This window comes from Mustela lutreola, chromosome 6, assembly GCF_030435805.1.
Source record: "Mustela lutreola isolate mMusLut2 chromosome 6, mMusLut2.pri, whole genome shotgun sequence".
Lineage (NCBI taxonomy): Eukaryota > Metazoa > Chordata > Mammalia > Carnivora > Mustelidae > Mustela > Mustela lutreola.
Window position 1 is genome coordinate 100,385,362 of NC_081295.1, and position 22,244 is coordinate 100,407,605.

The window sequence follows — 22,244 nt, forward strand, 5'->3', positions numbered from 1 at the left end:
CAGATGAGGAAAAAGCATAGAGGTGGGTTTGGATATCTTTTTGTCTCTGGTCTTTCTATCAAATTTGCCAAACACAGTAGGTGCAAAATGGTTATTCCTTTGCTACATCCTAGAGTACCTTAGATGTCCTTCGTGTCATTAAATAATTTCACACGTGCTGTGAACTGGACAGACAGACTAGTATGTGAACGTGGGAGGGAGTGCAGACCCGTGGGGAAGCTTGGAGTTCTAGATGTGGGAGTTCAAAGAGAACTCAAGGAAACTCTGGGGCTCCTGCAGGTATGCTCAAAACTGGGAATGTGGCACCAGCTTGTTTCTGTGTGGGGGCTTTCTAGTCTCTTTTCATGATAACAGAGCTTGGAGAAGTTTAAGAAAAAGTAATTGCTGCCATTTTGAATTTTCTGGAAAGGACCACCTCAACTGAGTGTTACTCTTTAACTGCTAGATCAGATCGAAGATTGAGCATCTTATGAGCTTCCTTTGCTCATCTGGAAGGCGAGGTGGAAGAGTAAGGCGGTGAGAGTTTGCCGGGACACCAGCACGATTTCATTTCCGAAAATGTAGCTTCATCGCAATGATGACGAACCCGAGTCCGTGACCGGGCAGCTGTGGTCAGGGCGGGAATAAGGCTAGAAACCACCACACTTTATCTGTGATTTCTAAATGGTCAGGGCTGAGAGAGACCAAACGTAGGCTTTTGTCTGAGCCACAAGCAAGTCACTACTGACGTTTTATACATTTTTCTTTTACTAGTCTGCAAGCTGTTGGAACAACCCTTCAATTATTTGTCATCTCTTTTGTTGTTGTTGTGTTTTGCTGAGGTGAATCATCATGAAAACTAACTGGAGGAGAAAACCAAACACCCCAACCATCACACAAAGGACACTTCAAAACCACCCACATCTGATATTGACTAAGTTCTCACTGAATACAGCTTTATTGATAGTGGTAAGGATACAGATACACATACATTTTAGTTTGTTGTTCCTTATATAATACCAGAATGTTTTAAAGAAAGAATTTGTTTTGTTTCGCCAGGATTTGCTGAATAAATACAAAGGTTTTTTGTTTGTTTGTTTTTTAAAGGAGTGTCCAAGACAAGTATTTTTATCCCAAATTCTCTGGGAGGGAAATTTAGGTGGTCTTTACCCTCTGAATGTGCTGGAGGGTAAATCTTTAATATTTTAGAATCTTTAGTTCTTATAATTACCACAGAGGAGTGTTGAGGTAATTATGCTGTAGTTTTTACTGGTATGAAGAGACATACTGAAAAATAATTCCTTGTAATGCTATCTTGTGCTAGAAATCGTATTCATCAGTGGCTCGGATGAGGACGGAGCTCATTCAGAGAACATTCGTTCAAAAGAGAATGCAGAAGAGTCCTTTAAAGAAGATTACATAGACATGTTTCTTTGTAACTCGGGGGAAAAAATGAAGTGATTCCAATTTGTCTAGTATCTTGGATCAATTTCTGAAGATATTTGGCCAAGATAACCAGCAAAAAATTGGCCTTTTAACACTCACGTATTTCCAGGGAAGCCTCTAGTTACATGCATGTTTGTAAAATATATTTACTATAATTGCTGCTCTGGCTTAAATAGGAACCATTTAGTACATTTTCACTTCCTTCTTTCCCCAGTTACACCTCTTCGTTCCTAAAACCCCACTATCGTCGAATCACTGATTTGAATTATATTAATCTGCACCATCACCGACTTTCTATACTTAACCAGTCTTACACCAGAAGAAGTAAACATGAAACTCATTCAAAGTCACTTAAAGCAACTAGTGCACCAGGGACAAGAGCGAAGCACCAAGAGTCTAACTCAAAGCGGACAGACTACATTAAAGTCTTGCTTCCTCGAGACTAGCACATCAGGAATCTGGCCCATTCAGAAAAAGACAGCTTATCCCTTCAGCAGCTGGGGAACTTGCTCCTGCTCTGATGGATTGAGTTGATGCTTTTATTTAATCGCAGGACTTGGCGATTACAAAATACACATTACAAAAATTAGATGTCCTTTTCTTTCAGAAAAATAAAAGGAGGTCCGGAGTTGGATCCTGAGGCTGGAAGTGTAACTAAATGTAAGCTCAAAACACATTAGAAATGACATCGTTTTCCAGCTGGGAAACATGGACAAACCGTCACATTTCTAGGAGCAATGGCTCCAGCACACGAACCAGGACACACGTTATTTTGATTCTCTAGACCTCCATGTCTTTCAGTTGTCCGTGAGAGATGTTCCAGGATAGGACCCCACCCATTTCTCCCACCCTAATGTTCCACCCTCCTTATCAATTTGCCATGCCAGAAATCCCAGGATTCTAAATTCATACCGTCTTTATTTATTGACCTAACTGTTGAGGCATAAGATAGAACAGCGACGCATCCGGGTACCTGGTAAGCCTCGACGGGTGTGTTTTCAGAATCTTCAGATAAACAATATGGAAAATATGTTACATGGTCATTTTAAATGATTTATCCGGCGCTAACATGTCTTCACTCTCATGTCTAGAAAGCCACTGCCAAGTCTGTGGACAACCTCTTACCAAGCTCTGAAGGCTGAAGAACCCTCTCGTTTCAATCTCTCCTCATTCTTCCAAGATAAAATGTTACAACTGATTGATTCCTATTTCATTCCAAGCGTTAGGTCCTCCACTTCACAAAACCTCTAGAATCTCAATGGGAGACACATCTACTATTGTACATCAGGAATTATGCCTATTTGCCCCACTTGTGACCTGTGATCCACAATAAATCACCTTTCTTCCTTTCAAAATTTATAAGATACTATAGGCTGCTCAAGTGTACAAGAATATATTATATTTATACCAAACTAAAAGATGTCATAGCCACCCTCACATAGGTTTTGTTAGTTGTGGCCAAACTAATTTATTAAAAATGAAGTTTATTTTATCAAAGATCCTGCAAGGACAAAAATTATCTATAGTTAGTATGCTGATAGCTTAAGGGGCTCAGTGGTTTAACTTGTTCCATAAACTTGTTTCTTGTACAGCTTTATTCTCCAGTGTGGCTGGAGAATGAGTCAAGGGAGCAGGTGCCTTTAGACCTACTCCCTACTTGGAGAAGCTCCGAATGTTCTGTGTGGGGTGAGGAGACAGCCCAGTGTTTTTACATTAATAATGCCTTGTTCTTAGTTTACAGTGTTGTACGCTTTACCAAGTGTTACTGTTAAATACACATAGACTGAACTTTTCATAAGGGGCGATGATATAAAATTGTTCCACAAAGTGTACTATATGAACCACTTTTCACAGTTCAAATAAAATATTTTAAATATAAATATTGTAACTCTAGCAACAACCTAGCTACATAGGGTAGGAGAAATGGGACTAATGAAAACCCAGTTAGATTTCCATACATCTCATGGTTAACCATTTAAATAGTTTTATTTTTCAAAAACCAATTGCACATAACCCATAATTGATAGGCCACATCTCCAAAACAAATAAGCCACCAGAGTAGAGTGATTAATTGTAAGAAAGGAAAATATATATCATTTACTACAATCATTCCCTTGCTCTAAAACTTGGCAAATATGTAAGAGAAATGATATCCAGTGGATACATTTTAATTTGCAAAGCTAATTTGGAGCAGATGAAGTTAAAATATATAGAACAGAAGGGCATTATTATGTCCATGTGAAATGAATGTGTTAGAGTTTTAATTAGGAAATCAGAAGAATTGCTATGAAATGGGAAATGGTGACATTTACCAACAGGAGAAGCCATTCATCCTGTTACTGCCAAACCCAAGAATTCCAAATGTTCCCTTCATTCTCATCCATATAAAAAATGAGGGAAATCAAATTATTGCTATCAGTCGTATAATCTACGGGCTATATAAGCTTTAAGTTAATAGTCCTTACGGCCATAGTTTTATCTGGTGTTCTTCTTGGGGCTTATATTAGGGTCAAGGTTGCATCTTTTTAGGGTCAAAGTAAGACTGCCATGATACTGGCAATTCCTTTAATAGGGGACAAAGGTTAAAGTGCCAATACTTCCAGGAGAAACAACAAAATGACTGAAATTTACAAAATTTACACCATAAACTAAATGACAAGTAGCTTCTTTGAAAGCAAGTATTTTTCAATAGCAAATACCCTGGGGACTGAGGCACAGAATTAGAGGAGAATTAAGGGATAAACCAAAGGGATCAGTGTGACAGTCCAGGGAGGAGTCCCTGTTACTCTCCAGTCAAACCTTGTTTTAAGTTTTAGAACGTTATCATGGGACGCCTTTCAATATTCTTTACTCAGTCGCGTATGGAAAAAGAAACTGTATTTAAACGTAGAATTTAACCTTTATGGATTTAGATGGCCTTCCATTTTAAAATAAAAGCGGTAACTGAACACTTTTAATTTCCTAAAGAAAAAGACGAGAGAAGATCAACTTTCGTACCCGAAATTGCTTACTCACATAAGCTTCATGTGTACTAAAGGGTAGAGGAAAAATCTCAAATGTGGGTGTAACCGCTATCCACGAAGGGGCCGTGCCCCGGCGGGAAGAGTGCCTACGACGAATTCCGTCTGCCACCCAGTGGCCGCTGAAATAAATGGTTTCTTTTCTTTGTTGGCCAGAGCCCTGTATTTTGCCTTTTTTTTTTTTTTTTTTTTTTTTTTTTAAAAGAGGTAGATTACGCCCGCCCTACCAGGAATTCAAAACTACCAAGACAGACGCCTCGATACGGCGTAAGATACAATCATTGTAGTAAATGTTACGTATTTTCCTGTTTGCCCTTCCTGCGTCCCCGCAGCTACCTGGGTTCAGATACTGACTGGCACCGAGGACACCGAGCTGGCTCGGGACTCCCGGGTCACGCTGTTGGGCATCGAGAGGGTGCAGCAGGACACGCCCACGGTGGCCTCGGGCAGCTCGTCGTCCTCCGTCCACTCGTTGAGCTCCGGGCTGAAGCACTGGATGCACTTCTTGTACTTCTTCTCGCCCTCGTTCCAGCCCCCCAGCAGGTAGGCGCGGCCGTGCAGCGCCGAGGCGCCCGCCGTGCTCACGCCCACCAGCAGCGGCGCCGCGTAGCTCCACTGGCCGCTGGCCGGGCTGTAGCACTCCACGGTTAGCACGTCCACGCGCTCCCCGCGCGGCCCCAGCTGGCTGCCCCCCATCACGTACACCCGGTCGGCCAGCGTGACCGCGCAGTGCCAGCCTCGCGGCGTGCTGAGGCCCGGCAGCTCCTGCCACGAGTCGCCGGTGGGGTCGTACGCGCACACGGAGCGCGAGTACGCGCTGCCGATGTAGCCGCCGGTCACCAGCACGCGGCCGTCGGCGACCGCGCTGGCGTGGCAGCAGCGCGCCACCTCCAGGGGCGTCTTGGGCTGCCACTGATTGGTGGCGGGCACGTAGCACTCGAGCGAGGCCAGGCTGCCTTCGGGATTGCGGCCGCCCACGGCGTACAGGAGCCCGTTGAACACGCTCAGGCTGAAGTGCGTGCGCTTCTGGGTCATGTTGGCCAGGTGGATCCAGGTGTTGAAGCGGGGATCGTATCTGAAAATGGCAGAACAAGTGTGACAGCCAGGTTGGCGGCGGCCAGGGACCCGCGTGACGCCACAACCCACGGCGTGGCCACTGTGACACTCTTCAGGCAGGGAGGCTACGCTAGGCACAGAACGCACTTCCTCACCCGCAGGCTGGGGTTTGTTTCTCAGCCAGTGAAGTGTGACGAGTTTGCGACTCCCTTACTCCCGTTTATAAAACCGCTGCCTTTATCGGGCCTCTGGGAGAAGTCCCCACAGATGCCACTGGTCAGGCCCTCTTCTCCCGTACTCCCACATCATGGGGGGGGAGAGGGGTGTTTATGAGACCGGGGCTTGTGGGGGAGGCAGGTGGAAGCTGGGTATCTGCGGCAATCACAAAGGGAACCCTGCCACATTTAAGTCAGTTCCACACATCTTCAGACACCAGCCATCCCTGGCTCATTCTTACTGCTTAATTAGATAGCAGTTGGCTAACTGGACTTCTCCAGGTCTGGCAGACACTGGCCACTGGAACAGTAAAGCTACGTCACTCAACCAAGTCTTCGATCTGCTTAGAATGAGATCAATGGAAGTCGTGTCCAAAAGCATCACCAGAGGGTTAACTTTCGATATTCCTCTATTTTCTAGCACTTACCCATAGGTAAGATTTTTCAGTTTAGAGATCTGTCTTTCCAGTGTTTGATATTACAGTTATTATATCACAAGTACTGAAACCAATACTGCAAAAATGGTTGAGTACCCAACAGAGTTATCAGCAGGAGGAAAATAAGCAGTCCTAGAAAACCTGTTTTAAACTGTTTACGTAGTTCCAAAGCATTGTAAACCCAGACCTCCCTGCATTAGTTTGATGTTCCTTCATTTTTGTCCCATTTAACCTCCAAATCAAAACTTAACTATAGTTATAAATTAAAGGGCAAAAATCAGTTGTTTGGATTCATTTAAATGACACACAGACATAAAATAATAAAATAATAAATGATATGCTTTATAAATTTTTAGATCTTCCTCATCAGTTATGATGAGGTATATCGTTATACCAAGATATAAGCATGACTTCCTGACATTTCATATATATATGAAAGTGTTTTTATTATAAATATACACAGACAACATGGCATTCGAATTCCATTTTCTGAAGGATATATTATACCCTTACTATTTCTACGTGCGTGAAAGAAATGGACAGTTTTTATAGAATTCAGTCTTCAAAAAATATTAAGAATTAATGACCTGCCACATTTTTAAATGATCTCATTGTATTTGCCAATTATGAATCTTGACAGTCATCAGTAATAGTCATTTAAAAGAAATTCTGTATTATTTTGACCTTTCTTATTACTCAGTGTTAAAAACTAAATTTGTACCCAGTTTGTTTTCAGAAAAACAGTGTACAGTGAAGGGAATGTTACTATAAACGAGAGAATATGAAATGAATTACCACTCACTTGTGGTATAACTTGTCTGGGTATCAGATGTCTCACATGTAAGATCCGAATAACCACATTTTCCCAGCTCATTTCATAGGCTTATTCAGAAATCTGGAGTGCATTTTATATATGCATATACTTGATGTGGACTTTTGTATACATGTAATGTGGCATTATTGATTTACTGAGCCAGTGAACTAAGCTAACAGGCAGGACTCATTTACTTCTATGTCAGAGCAATTTCCTCACAATACTGAACCATTTCAGTTCCTAATAAAGGATCAAATACCTGCAGAAATTGCTGACTGCATGCTTGGCTTGGTTTCTAGCATCATTCTGGTCTTCACCACCAGCCACATAAAGAAATCCATCCATCACAGCCACACACTGATTAAAACTCTTGGCTGGCATTTCTGTAAGCTTGCTCCATCCGTTTTCAGGGTCTCTGTACAGGATGTCTCTACTAAGGGACTTCTCCGTAAGGCCTGGACGTCCCCCAACAGTGACGAGGACTCGACAGCCCCCGCGGATTCTTGTGCGCCTAGACTGCAATGTGTTTTGACGATATGGAAGTAAGTGGTAGTTCATAGCATCTACAAGAAGTTTGTGACAATCAGCGTCTTGCATCATTCTTGGTACAGACTGAACGTAATTGACCAGGTCTTGTGCAGAGATGGTACCAAAGCGGATATTGCTCAGAAGATCTGCAGCATATTTCACTCTCTTTTGGTCAAATTCTAACCATTTCATTGCAATCTGGAATGCTACTATTTCAGAAGGCAACTGTAAGTCATCATCTATGAGAAGTTCATTAATTTGCTCAAATGTAAGTTTCAAAAACTGATCTGATTCTGCAAATTCAAGGAAGTTATCCCGGATAAATTTTTGGGCTGCTGCTTTGGCATTTTTCAGGGAGTATGTTTCAGCAATGTTAGCAATGTACATGCAATTCTCAACACTCATCTCTCGTATCAGAAAATCACTGCACATCTTTACAAGGGTATGGATCTGAAGATAGACAGCAGCAGAGATAATGCTTCCTATAGTATACAAAGAGAGTGTCAGCTTTCCAGTATAGGCATATGCAATGACAGTAGCCAGGCCCAGCGGTGAGATATCGTTGAGATCTACCCTTTGGGTAGATGGGTCTTTTTTTAGAATGTTGTAGAAGTATTCACTGCACGAAGCCATCACTGACTTGTGAACATCAAAGGACTTTGTTTTGGTGCCAATGACTAGGTCGCAAAGGAAGTTCTCTTGCCTCATTTTACTTAAGCCTTCCAAGAGGTTGGGGCCATAAGAAGCATCTGTTAATTCAGAAGAAAGGCAGCTAAAGCCATTGCCTCCTTCTAGGAGCCCATTCAAAGTGTTTAGTTTGTTCAGAGGGCTATCTTCTACGATTATGGTCATCTCATTAATATCTCCTTTGCTCTTTTTCACAGTCTTCTTTTTGGGGGCCATGTTGGCAAACACACTGTCACAGGCAAGATATTGCTAAAAAAAAAAAAAAAAAAGAAAAGAAAAGAAAAAAAAAAGCATGGTTTTATTTTAACAGCTCTTTGGACTTTGAAATGCTACATTGAGAAACCGTTCTTTTCCATAATAGTTTTTAAATGACGTAGATTAAACTTCAAAGGGGATTTAAAGACTTACATTAAACTAAATGCACATTTTATTGAGTTTACTTCAGCATCAAGCACTGAAGACAATTCTAGAAAGATTTATACTATCAAATGTGACCTCCCAGTAGCTATACTGCCAAGTCATTTTACTAATTTTAAAAAATTTTTTATAAACATATAATGTATTGTTAGCCCCAGGAGTACAGGTCTGTGAATCGCCAGGTTTACACACTTCACAGCACTCACCATAGCACATACTTTCCCCAGTGTCCATAACCCCACCACCCTCTCCTTATGCCAAGTCATTTTATTCAGCAGAAATGACCAGATAGTCTCTGATTTAGCTGTACAGCAATTACAGAATAATAGTTAAACATCACATGAAGGGCTTAAAGATTAAAATTCTAAAGTTTTCCTCGGAAAAATACTGAAGTTCAGGAATCCATATAAAATGTGTGTGTGTGTGTGTGTATATACACACACATATCAGAATAAATATGGAACTTAAAAATCAATGGGTAAGGACTCGAAGCGATACATTAGTTCAACTGATTTCTACTCTCTGCAGTCACTAAAATAACGTCCAGATGGATGAAATTGCTAGATCACACTCACACACACAAAAACTAGAACCAAGTAGGTTTTTGTTTGTTTTAATTTTAGGGTAGGAAAGTCCCTCTTAAGCATAGCCCAAAATCCAGAAGTCATAGGGAAAAGACTGAAACATCTGAATACAAACAACAGCAGCAACAGCAACAAAACCCCACAACTTCTATAAAATGTTTAAAAGACAAGCATTGATAGTGAAAGATGTTTGTAACATTCTTGACAAATGGTTAACTAACATGTTTAAAGAAACTCCAACAATTAGTTAATAAGGAAAAGGTAATTCAACTCAAAATTCTCAAAGGCTGTGACTAGAAAACTAGGTTGTTCACAGAAAATAAAATACAAATAGTTGATCAACATATTTTTTTTAAACTAAACTATAATCAGGGAACTGTCAACTGAAACACAGAGATCTTTTTACTTTTTGGTGGACACATTTTGCTTATCAGATAGTTAAAATATTTTTTAGTGTTCACAATAATCAGATTTTGCTGTGGCACTCCCCATGCATTGTTGATGGGAGTATGACTGATACAGTCTTTGCTTTGACATTAAATCTAAGTGTAGGAATGTGCTCATAGAGATATATCCTCATAAGGACATATTTATATGGATTCTATATACATATGGTTCTATATATAATAGAACTATTTTCTATTATCAGTGTTATAAATATTTGAGCCAGTTTTGTTCGTGTGTTTGTTTTTAGAGAGAGAGAGAGTGAGTGCAAGTGATTAGGGGAGGGGCAGAGGGAGGAAGAGAGAGAATCTTAGGCAGACTCCATACCCAGTGCAGAACCCAACGCAAGCTCAATCTCAGGACCCTGAGATCATGACCTGAGCCAAAACTAAGAGCTGGATACTTACCCATCTGAGCCACCCAGGCGCCCCAATATTTGAACCAGTATTTAAACCTGTATGAAGTGGTCTGATCCTTTAAGGCAGCTCTAAGCAGCTTTAGTATTAAACAGACTTGAAATATATTAAGTTTAGCAAATACATGCAGAACCTTTAAAATACCATTGATTAAATTGTTTTAGAATTTTTCAAAATTCTGAGCATAGTTATCAGAAGATGTTACACTTGGACTTTTCAATTGATTATACTTATAGCGTGGTAGCATTCACTTTTTTGTGAGACTATTCTTTTTTTTTTTTTTTTCCATTTTTAAGATGATAAAATCAGGGGTGGCTGGGTGGCTCAGTTGTTAAGCATTTGCCTTCAGCTCAGGTCATGATCCCAGGGTCCTGGGGTTGTGCGCCCCATCAGGCTCTCTGCTCCATGGGAAGCCTGCTTCTCCCTCTCCCATTCCCCTGCTTGTGTTCCCTCACTCCCTGTCTCTCTCTGTGTGTCAAATAAATAAATAAAATCTTTAAAGAAAAGATTATAAAATCAGTATGTGTAAATTCAACAATTCACGGTTTGGTATATATTATTTCAGATAACTGGCTATGCTTACACAAACTTGTATCTGCACATTTTTGAGCAGTGGTGTGCTGATAAACCAGCTCTCTAAGGAGGCAAGGGATTGGGGGTGGTAGTGGGGCTGGGGGGAGAGCCCTTATTGGTAAGGTGTAGATTTCTTTGGTGCAAATACACTCATTGTAGCTGATTTTAAAGTGTCTACTGTTTAACAACCAGCCTGTCAAATTCATGAAAATGTAACAACTGCCTCCCATGAGCCAATATAAGTCACTTCCAGCCCCTCTAGGAGAACTTGCATCAAAGCATTTTTATGCTTTATTATTGGGCAGTTTGCTTTGTTCGCCTAGCAGTAACTAATGGGTCTCCTTCCAGATTGCTACACACATAAATTTACATCATTCTTTTTTAAAAATTTTATTTAATTTTTTTTTCAGTGATCCAAAATGTTTATGCACCACACCCAGTGCTCCATGCAATACGTGTCCTCCTTAATACCACCAGGCTTACCCCACCCCCCACCCCACCCCCAAACCCTGTTTGTTTCTCAGAGTCCAGTCTCTCATGGTTTGTCTTCCCCTCCGATTTCCCCCAACTCACTTCTCCTCTCCATCTCCCAATGTCCTCCCTTATGCTCCATAAGTGAAACCATATGATACTTGACTCTCTCATAGTCTCCCATACTAAAGATATACAAAACTTATGTCATGCTTCGACTGATGGACATTTAGGTATTTCGGTGTTTCATAGTTTTCTTGAGGGGTGTGTGTTTGTATGTGTATGCATCTCTCTTAAGTCACACTGCTGAGTTCACCCTGAAGGGTAAAACCTGGCTTTGATCCCCCTTGAAAAGCCCTTCAGTTTAATTATGGGAAAGTATGTTTAAAAATTCTATAACCTTTCTATTGTGTTTGTCCTTATTCCTTTCCATGTGGAAGAAGTAAAGCAAGTGGGTGGGAAACAGAAATCTATCCCTTTGCCAGGGACTTTGTCTTCCTCATTAAGCTCAAATTGTCATATTCATATTCATATTTGTCTACAAACTACAGCCTATTTGTCCTTCCTCATTCTTTCTTGCAAGCAATGACAGATGCAGCCTTACCTTGTGAAACAGATTTCCAACCCACCATCAGTTTAGTCTTCAAATGCATTTGACTTAGGTGGCAAGTGTCCCTGTGATGGACTTTTCTGGAGCAAATTTTAAATTTTAAAACTTTTAAAAATTTTGTTCAGTTATCAGACACCTACTGCTGTGTGGGCAGCATCATTCTGGGAAGGATGGAGCCATACGATATGTAAGTTATGTGAGACAGACAAGACAGGACAAGTACAAATTGATAACAAGCAACTAGGGAAGCACAGCAGAATTTTTTTTTTTTTTTTTTAAAGCATCAGTTTCTACCATATGAATAGAAGCACCAATGTGTCTTTGGGAAAAGCCTTGTCTATTTTTCTGGAAGAACCCCTTTGGAGATGTTTCTATTCATGCAGATGTAGGGCTCGTGACCACTCCTTATTTGGAAGGCAATCCTGACCTTGAGGAGTAACGTGAATATTTTAGACTGAAATGGTAAATATTCTGTTTATCTATCGGTAAATGATTACAGTAGTCCCCTTTTTATCTGTGGTTTTGCTTTCCTTGGTTTCAGTTACCCGTGGTCAGCTGTGGTCAGGAAGCAATGATCCTCCTGACATATCATCAGAAGGTCAGTGTTATCCTAATGCGAAGTCACAATGCCTACACCATTCCTCTTATCTTCTTATCATACAGGCATTTTATCATCTCCCATCCCCGCAAGAAGAAGTTCTGTTCTGAGCACGGAACAATAGGATATTTTGAGAGAGAGAGAGAGAGACCACGTTCACATAACTTTGATATAGTATGTTGTTATAATTGTTCTATTTCATTATTAGTTACTGTTGTTAATATTTTACTGTGTCTAATTTATAAAATAAACTTTATCACAAGTATATGTATAGGAAAAAACAGTGTATCGAAGCTTTAGAACTATTTGCAATTTTAGGCAGCACCAAGGGGCTTGGAAGGTGTCTCTGTGGAGAAGGGGGAACTCCTGTTTTCTTGCTAGAGTGCAGGGTGGTATTCAAATATTCAAAAACTGATAAAACATGGCACCTACTAAATAATATGGATTCACAGGCCACAGGTCTGGAGCAGGGTTCCAGAGGCTTCCTTGAAGGACTCTGTGTAAGTCTTCAGTTGCTGGATAATAGTGGGGCCCGGGGGCTTCTGGGGGAAGGATGGAGGGGTGGAAGGGCTTCAGGGGGAGCTCAGGGCAGCAACTATTTGGCTGTTTATTTGCCCATTTACCAACTCTGTACAGAAGGATCTCTTTATTTTAACAACTGTATACTGTACTCAATCATTCTTGTCCCAGGGACAGGGTGTAATTCTGAGGTGTCTGGAGAAAAGAGAGAATCTGGCCTTGACAACATAGCGATATGATGAGGCCAAGGAGGCAAAGGGTCAGCAGGGAATTCCAAAGGAATCCAAAGGTGAACTGCAGGGCCACTAATATATGATTTCCAGTTTCAAATCTTCCTTTGCTACATTGTTATTTCCCTATATCACACATAATTGGAGCATCCTCAAGTATCCTAAATTAAGTTTGATAGATTGCTGACTAGCTCACTCTCTGCCTTTAGGAATATCATAATATTGTTGGGAAAACCCCACCCTCCGAAGAAGAACCACTTGAGTTTAAGAAGGAGCTCTAGGGGGGCACCTGGGTGGCTCAGTGGGTTAAGCCTCTGCCTTCGGCTCAGGTCGTGATCTCAGGGTCCTGGGATCGAGCCCCACATCAGGCTCTCTGCTCAGCAGGGAGCCTGCTTCCCCTTCTCCCTCTGCCTGCCTCTCTGCCTACTTGCGATCTCTCTCTTTCTGTGTCAAATAAATAAATAAAATCTTTAAAAAAAAAAAAAAAAGAAGGAGCTCTAGGGAGTGAGGGTGGGGGGGCATGGGTTGGAGGGGGTAGGGAGAGAAGTAGGGGAAACTATCCACGGTCTGTAGGGAGTATAAAAAACAGGATAATTTCAAAGAGGAATCAAGAGTTGGAAAAAAGAAATAGCATAGCATGAATCCCCCAACCCTTAACAGATTTTGGGGTGCTTTTGTGGATTTTGACTTTAGGGGGGTTTTTTTGGATGGCTTTTCACCTAAGAGCAGACTGCAATTGGTACTTTACAGGGCAGCAACAACTCCAACAGAAAGTATCACTGTATTGAAGAAGCAGAGGGTTTGTGGCAAACACATCCCCTGGAAAGTGAGCTGGGAATTCTGGGCAAGAGAGATCCCAAAAGGGGAATGAAGGAATGAAGAACATGAGAAATAATAAATATCTGGATGCATATAAAAGACTCTGAACTTCTTTAAAATTCATATAACTCTTCAAAGCAAAACTGGTAACATCGTCTCATGGAGATTCTAACATTTCTGGATGTAGCACATATGATTATTACAGTATAAAGGATGGAGTGATGGTAAGTGAATCTTACAGTTGCAAAGTTTCTATATTTTATGTGAAGTAATAAGTATTAACTTCTATAGTTGTGAGAGTTTAACTGTATATCGTAATCCCTAGAGTAGTGCTTGCCAATAGAGATATAACATGAGTCACATATGCAATTAAAAAATTTCCAGTAGGAACATGAAAATGTTAAAAAGAACCAGGTGAAATTGATTTTGATGGTAGAGTTTATTCAACCTAGTATTTATAAAATATTATCATTTCAACATGTAATTGGAATGAAATTATTAATGTGATATTTTACATATTTTTAATCCTAAGTCTTCAAAACACAAGGTGTGTTTCATATTTACAGCACGGCTCATTTTGGACAAGCTGCGCTTCAAGTGCTTAATAGCTTCATGTGAACTGATGACTGGTAATGGATAGCAGAGCCCTAAGACAATCACTTAAGGAATGCAAAATATAGCTGAAAAAACCCAATAGGTAAATTTAATGGCATTCAAAAGAGGGCAAGAAACTTGTAACAGAGGGACAAAAATTAGAGGAGACAAAAAAAAAAAAAAAAAAAAAAAAAAAAACCTCCAAATAATTTAATGGTCAACCTAAATCCAATTATATTATTCATTATATTAAATGCTAAAGGGTGAAACATTGTAATTAAAAGGCACAGGATTTCAGAATGGATAAGAAAGGCAAGACCCAAATATATGCTGTGTACAAAAGACTCAATATAAATACAAAGACACAGATAGGTAAAAAAATAAATGGGCATAAAAAGATTTACCATAGAAATGGTAGACCTAAGAAGGCTGGAGTGGATATGTTAATATCCAGGTGAAATACACCTCAAGAAAAAAAAATTATCAGTGATGAAGAGGGAATTTCATAATGATTAGAAGGTCAAATCATCACAGGTATAACACATATACATTTATATGTGCAAATAACAGACTTTCAAAATTATGTGAAGGAAAACAATGTGACTGAATTAAAGGGAGAAATAGCCAATTCCTCAATTATATTTGAAAATGTTCATAACTGTCTCTCAGACACTGACAGAACTACTAGACAAAAAAAAAAAAAAATCAGTAAAGCTATAGATTATCTGAAGAACATTATTTATCACCCTGACTTAATTGATATTTCTTGAACATTACACTCAACAAATGCAGAATACAAATTGTTCTCAAGTGTACATGATACACTCACCAAGGCAGACCCTATTTTGGACCACAAAACACGTTTCCATAAATTTAAAAGCACTGAAGTCATACAGAGTACGTTCTCTGATCATTTTGATGAAGTGGTGTTGGGGTGGGAAGATTTGCAGTTAATAGGAGTCTTGCTGGTCCTGGTACCAAACCAAGAATTTTTAAGAGGAGTGGGTATAGGAAGGAGAAGGTCATTAGAAGTAGAGGAAATGCCTCATGCTGAAGCAGGGAGCCATGACTCAGCATGGTATGCATAGATTCAGATAGCTGAGTCATGAAGGAGACTACTTATATATTAGGCCAATATATAAAGGATGGAGACAGTGGGTGGGCATATTCGGTCAATATATTAAAGGATGTTGGATGCTGAGAAGAGTTTGGACTCAATAAATTCCTTTGTGATCAAGAAGGATTACAAAATCTCCAGGAATGGAGAAGACAATATGAGGCCCTAGGGGAATTGGTAGTTCTTCCAGTCCTTCCTTCTCTTATTTCCTGTTGCCACTTTTTATTTCCTTTATGTATGTGTGGGTATATATATCTATATATATGGACACACAGTTGACTCTTGAACAGCCCAAGTCTGAACTGCATGGGTCCACTTACACAGGTTTTTTTCAAGAAGTATATTTTTGGAGATTTGCAATAATTTGAAGAAAAAAAAAAAGGATGAACCATGTAGTCTAGAAATATTGAAAAAATTAAGGAAAAGTTTGGTCTTTCATGAATACATAAAACATACATAGATACTAGCCTGTTTTATTGTTTACCACCATGAGATATACACAAATCTGTTATAAAAAGTTAGAATTTGTCAAAACTTAGGCATACAAATGCTTGCAGACCACATGCATGGCACCATTTATGTTGGGAGAAATGTGAAGCTACAGTATGAAGTCATAGCTGCATAAAAGCAACGGTGGTCCATACTACACTACCTAAGAAAGTGGTAGAACTCACTGGTACTATTGCAGTGAGCTCAAGTGTTGCAAGTATTCTCTTAACATGCTGTGTGACCTTAATCTTCTCTGCATAAAGAGTTTGTTTCCCCGGTAACTTGTGTATGGCACTAGTTCAGTTTTGCGGGAGTCAAGTTATATTCCGATTTTTTATTATGGAGGAGGCTGGCACCCCAAATCTCTGTGCTATTCAAGGGGTAACTGTTTATTATGGATATGTCATTTTATTTTGTAAATGTTATTTTAAATAACATCAATTGATTCAATTAATTTGATTTTAATATTATTAACATTTTCAAAGATTTTATTTTCAAGTAATTTTTACACTCGATGTGGGGCTTGAACCCACAACCCTGAGATCGAGTCACATGCTCTACTGACTGAGCCTGCCAGGTGCTCCTATTAAGTAATATTTAAAACAATATTTTAATATATACATTTTTAAAATACGAGAGAGCTTTTAGAGCCCTTAAAATCACTCTGTAGACTATGGTGAGTGCTGTGAAGTGTGTAAACCTGGCTATTCACATACCTGAATCCCGGGGGTTAAAAATATATTATATGTTTATAAAAAATAAAAAATTAAAAAAAAATCACTCTGTAGAGGTAAGTGGCTTTTTTAGCTCTAGGGGAGGCAGAGGGAGAGAAACAGGAGACCATTTAACAGACCACGAAATCAGAGCCTACATTCCACTTCCTAGTGGCCATATTTTCTCAGATATGCTCGCAAATTCAATCTTTCTTTACGGGAGTGCTGCCACTACATCCTTTTCCTAGGTGTGCACCTTGGAGGTGAGGCTGTCTCTCCACCTGCCCAGGTGTTCTTAGTCTGTGTCCTCTTCCTCCAATCAGGACTCCACAGATGCCTCAGAGAAACCTGAGGACCACTCACCCCTGTGAAGCTGGGCAAATCTAGAGTATAACATAGACATTAAGTAATAAATTTTGAAAGCACCCCATTCTCATTGATTCCTTTATATATTAATTCAGAGTTGGATGAGGATTTTAGTTATTGTTATTTTTTTAAAGCTTTTTTCTTTTTCTTTTTTTAAAAACGGAGTGAGTGCCTTGTGGCCAGCTGCTCAGGGATTCTCTGGGCTTGGTACCTGGGCAGTTGCCATGGCTACCATTGGTGGGGGTGGGGGGATAGGGGGGGTGGGGGTGTGTGGGGGTTGTAGGGCTTTGACTGGGGTCGTGGTCTGGGCTGCATGGTGAGGAGCACACAGCCTTGCTGAGGTGCCCATGGCTAGCAGAGTTTCAAGATTGTTTCTCTGTTTTTCTTACAGCACAACAGGCTTGATTCTCCCTCCGCACCCAGCTCCAGTGAGCTCAAGGGTGGGGGAGCCTTCCCAACGGGGGGAATGAAAGAAAGGAAGAACCATACACACTCTCTGAGACAGTTAGAACTTGCACTTTTCCCACAGCCCCTGCCACAGTAAGACTGTTGCTGGAAAGGGGACCAGCTACAGCAGGGGAGGTTGTGTAATGGGGTGAACAGCTCTTTAGAAGCACTGCAAATCCTTTCCTGTCCTTCCCTTTTTGGGTGAAAGAAAAGACTTTGGACAGGGTGCAGAGGGTTATAGAAGGCTCCCTATGCTTCCGAACTATGCCTTCATTCTGTGCAGAACACACAAGAGAATTTTTTTTCTCTGGTCACAGACCACAGCCTCCTTCCTCTCTCTGCTGGATCCAGGATTACCCAGAACAGTCTCTTGGGTTCCTGGAAGAGCTGCCCATTCAAAACTAGATAGAAGGGCAATAGAAAGGCACCTCCATACTCTCCTCCATTGTCCACCACAGACCTTGGCTCCCGTGCCATTTCTATTACGATAGTATCCTACATTCGACATCCAATAAACAGCTGGGCAGTGATGTGAGCCATTGTATTTTTCATCACCTTTTGTATTTGCCAAATTTAAGTACATTAATAATTATTCCTAAATATAAGTCACCGAGCATGAATCCATATTATGTATTAATTGTAAACTGTTACCTCCACTTCTAATTGAAATAATAATTATATTAATTTATTAATTGAGAACTGTGTGTGGAGCCCTGGGTTTAATACTTTACATGACTTTATTATGATTATTTTTTTTAATTTAAGCACCACTGAAATCTGAAGAGATGGTTATATTATGTTCATTTTACAAATGAAGAGATTAAGAGTCAGAGAGACTTTGAAAACATATCCAAGGCCACACAAGCGTGCAACCCATAGTGCAACAAAGACTCAAACCCAGAGTGAGTCCTGACCACCGTAATCGCCTCCCTCAAAGGCAGGGTAGGTTAAAACCTGTAGCAGGTTAAAAAGTTAACTCTTTCCAGCATGAGAAGAGAGAGACTGAGTGACGCAGACCTAAGGTTGTCAAATAAAATTTGGATATAGAGAACATGAAATGGTTCTTTGTAACGCCAAACACTGAAATAAAAAGGATTGCCTTTTTGAGTTTAAAATAAATCAGAGGATGAAGTAAACCTGTGGATTTCTTAATTCTGTTATAGGTAGTAAAGACAGAAAACTCCCATAGGTTGGGTAAGCCAAAAACAGAAAGAGGTTCAAGGAGATTCTGCATGAATTGGTTGCTCTGATCAGAGCACAAAGCACTTCCTTTTAAGTGTTGGGTTGAATATGAAATTATCAACCCAACCCAATTTGTTGTTTAAAAACAAATATTTATTCCATATGTTTTAATTTAGCTAAAGAATTATGCCTGGCTTTTATCTAAGTATATAGAAACTATGCACAAAGTTAACTACAATTCCATTCACCAAGGCTGCATACAGGACACAGGGATCCAGTGCTAAAACTTTTGGTTTGGGTTTTATTGGAATTTCAGGAAAACAGCTCTTTCTCTTCCTAGTCTTTTGTGTGTTTGTGTGTGGGAAGGGGTGGTTGGAAATGTAATTTTTCAGATTCATGTCTCTCTGGTTGTCACAGAACTGGAAATCGAGTTTTAGTGTTCTTTTTGCTCTAACCATCTAATAGACCTATAGCAAAACATCAATGAATTAGGAATTCGGTTTCAACATCTATTAGATGGGGATATGTGTAACTTTCTCTTCTAAAACTTTACACAGAGTTAAGAATAAACAGCTGGCTTTTGCTGCCAGAACTGTCAAAGTCTGGTCTGGTATCTCTTCTCCCCTCAATATGTTTTTTCAGAATCCTACGATCAACTGTATCAGATAGAGACACACCATCTGGGACAGGGGATTCTTCACCTAGGAGGTATGCAGTGGGGTCTAGGTTGCCAGATTTAGCCAATAAAAATACAAGATGTCCAGTTAAATTTGAATTTCAGATCAACCATGTATCATATTTTAGAATAAGTATATCTCTCACGCTATTTTGGGACATGCTTATACAAAAAGCTGGTTTGTGGTTTATCTGAAATTCAAATGGAGTCTTGGGTGTTCTGTATTTTATCTAGCAACCTTGCTCTGGTTTGCATTTCAAGTGAGTCCATGAATTCCATGGAAATTTCTAGAATATTAAGAAACATGTTACACATGTGTGTTTATGTGTCTTTTTCTGAGGAGCGGGCCAAGAGCTTCCTTGAGGTTCTGAAAAAGACCCATGACCCAAAATAGACCTAGAACCTTTGGGCTGAGGACAGTGAAGACAAGAAATGGTGATGTAATTCTACTCTCTTTGAGGAGCCGGCAAGTCCCTGTGGAGGCATTACCCTAGAGAGAAGCTCCTCCTGGCTTGACACAGCCCTCAGATGCAAACCTCTACAACTGATCATAGAAAAGAATTGCCACTTTATATTTAAGAACATTCTCTTTTCTGCCGCCTTCTCTCCTTGCCTCCTGGGAGAGACTCTACACAGGGCAAGCTGCAAAGCCATGTATGTAGAAGTGTCACTGTCACTCTCATGCCAGAATGAACTGGGATCCCAGAATGTGTCTTTGCCAAAGGGGCGAATCAGCTGTGCCTTTGCCCTGTCCTGTCACATTCCAGTCGCTGCATCTGTTCTAGCTCATCAGCACGGACTCCGGGAATAGAAACATTCCAGCTTCTGCCACTTGCCATTTTAAGTGAAGTCCGACTTAAGGGGGGGTTTTCCATTTCACCGTTTCACTTCTAACGTAAAACTGAGGTCAGGATAGCCAAAGGTGCACATTAAGAACAAAAACTCATTTTATGGTTAAGTAAAACCTGTGTTCTTTTTATAGGGGGAGTTTCTATGTTGCCAATATGGATATTTCTGGGACTTCAAGGAGTTCTCTGACTTTTGTGTTACCGATTGAATTAAACTGATTGTATTTCATCTAAACCTATCAGGTACTGAATGTTTACATGGTTCCTGATAAAAATGAAGACGGAATTCAAAACTTTGTGAACAAAACCTACAAATTTTACTTTGTCCCCCCTTTCTCTATAAAGGAAGGTGAACATGTTTTAGGCTTTAGAGACTGAAAATTATTCATGGAAATGACAGGTCATTTTACTTTTTAAAAGCAGCCCTCTCACGCATTTCTCTTACTATGACATTCTTCTGATCTCTGGCATTCCTTACACTGGGAGAGAATGTGTTCTGGCTCCCAATTTCAGATCCAGAACATGAGCCGTGGGGTCCGGCTATAGACTGCCTGTCAGTGGCACAGCCCCCCTACCACGAGCACACAGATACCTCCACCCGCTCCCACCCACCCACCCATACGCACCCTAGAATCTAGAAGTCAGGAATTGGAGATCGTGGTCCCAGCTCCTTACCCTCTTGTGTGGTGTCGGGATGTGTAATGATGAGTTTTCAGCAGGAGGCTCCTCTTGGGAAGCAATCTGTGGGGAGAGAGAGGGACGGAGGGAAAGGAAACCGCACTGGGGAGCCACCAGCAGCCACCTGAGGAGTCCCAGCAGCAGCAATTTTTAGAGTGACCCTTGCGGTCCTACTGGATGAGGCAGCAGAGCCCACGCTCCCCCACCCAGAGTACAGTCCCCTCTCCCTCTTTGGCCTTCAACTCCAGGCCTCCTGGGGCAGAGGCGGGGCTCTGGTTGGTGGAGAGGGGTTGGGTTTCTTGGCCTGCTCAGCTGTTTAAACAAAAAAATAAGTAAGTCAAGAGTCTGTCAGCCTGGGTGTGAGGAAAAAAATTAATTTGGTGGGAATTGAATGGTTGGAAGCAGGGATATCAGGGTACATACTTGGTAAGAAGAAGGGAAGTTGGTGAAGAAAAAATTAGCTTCTAGAAACGTCAATCCCCTGGTCACCTCAGGTCCTCTGAAAAGATCGAGTTTATAAATAGGCTGTTCTTTAGAAGTGGAGCGCATGTTCAGGAGGACAAAGTGCTTTCTTTGGTACCTCAGATATGGCATCAACACGATTAGGGTCATGGTATAGTTGCACAGAGTGAGGTCTGGGACCAGTGCTTGACTCTCCAGTGATCCCCAGGGATGTCTGAGACTAACACACACTCTAGCACACGGGCAGGTGTAGAAATACCTACTTCGGCAACACTCCATATGAAAACAAACAAACAAAATCAGAGGATTACAACTGACCACAAGTTTTTAATAGACACCAAGGATGTGAAATAGCTGATAAGAGTTAATGTGATATTAGACTGTAATAATGGAAAAATAGGTCCTGGAAAATTCATGTTATAATTATTTTTCATTTGTTGGATGATGTGTTAGGCATCGCTTTGCGTGTTGGCACACTAGAAAATTATTCTGCACCCTGAAGGAGTGGCGGGAACAAAGAGAACTTCGGAAGCTGTGACTGTTGGGACAATCTGAAGAAAATACCGAGAGAGGACTTACGATGGATGAAACACCTGTGCAAGTGTATGGGGGTTGTTGGGCAACAAGTGGATTTAGCGAACATTCTTATACCCTATTGTGGCCAAAATTGGGCCCGATGGGCGGATATTCCTGGGAAATATTAAAAGTAAGGAAAGAAAACTCTGATAGCAACTGACTCTTAATGATTAAAATGGGTCCTAATGATGAAAAGGAGCCAGTTCCTTATGAGTGGAAGTGGGGAGGTAAAA

General features: G+C 40.6%; 1 protein-coding gene and 1 long non-coding RNA gene across 3 annotated transcripts; one reads left to right on the forward strand and one right to left on the reverse strand.

The window, feature by feature from the left end:
* Positions 1–904: 904 nt before the first annotated feature.
* KLHL31 (kelch like family member 31) lies at positions 905–21,337 on the reverse strand. Of its 2 annotated transcripts, none has more exons than XM_059178278.1 (3): positions 20,971–21,337; positions 7,227–8,431; positions 905–5,520 (listed from the first exon to the last, which is right to left on the reverse strand). In XM_059178278.1, the coding sequence occupies exons 2-3, from the start codon at positions 8,396–8,398 to the stop codon at positions 4,788–4,790; spliced, it is 1,905 nt and encodes a 634-aa protein (XP_059034261.1). In that variant the 5' UTR covers positions 8,399–8,431; positions 20,971–21,337; the 3' UTR covers positions 905–4,787. The 2 variants fall into 2 exon arrangements, with proteins under 2 accessions (XP_059034261.1, XP_059034260.1); XM_059178277.1 differs by having other exon boundaries at positions 20,922–21,336.
* On the forward strand, positions 4,849–22,167 carry LOC131834110 (uncharacterized). Its single transcript, XR_009354753.1, has 6 exons — positions 4,849–4,988; positions 7,378–7,509; positions 12,239–12,295; positions 13,795–14,087; positions 20,430–20,538; positions 21,889–22,167. It is a non-coding gene; the product is annotated as an uncharacterized LOC131834110 (long non-coding RNA).
* Positions 22,168–22,244: the final 77 nt, after the last annotated feature.

Excerpts from the sequence above, each read along its gene's own strand:
- KLHL31 (XM_059178278.1), bottom strand. The coding sequence starts at position 8,398 with ATGGCCCCCAAAAAGAAGACTGTGAAAAAGAGCAAAGGAGATATTAAT. Across the intron at positions 5,521-7,226 it reads GCAGTCAGCAATTTCTGCAG|ATACGATCCCCGCTTCAACA; the intron begins GTATTTGATCCT and ends TGCCATTTTCAG.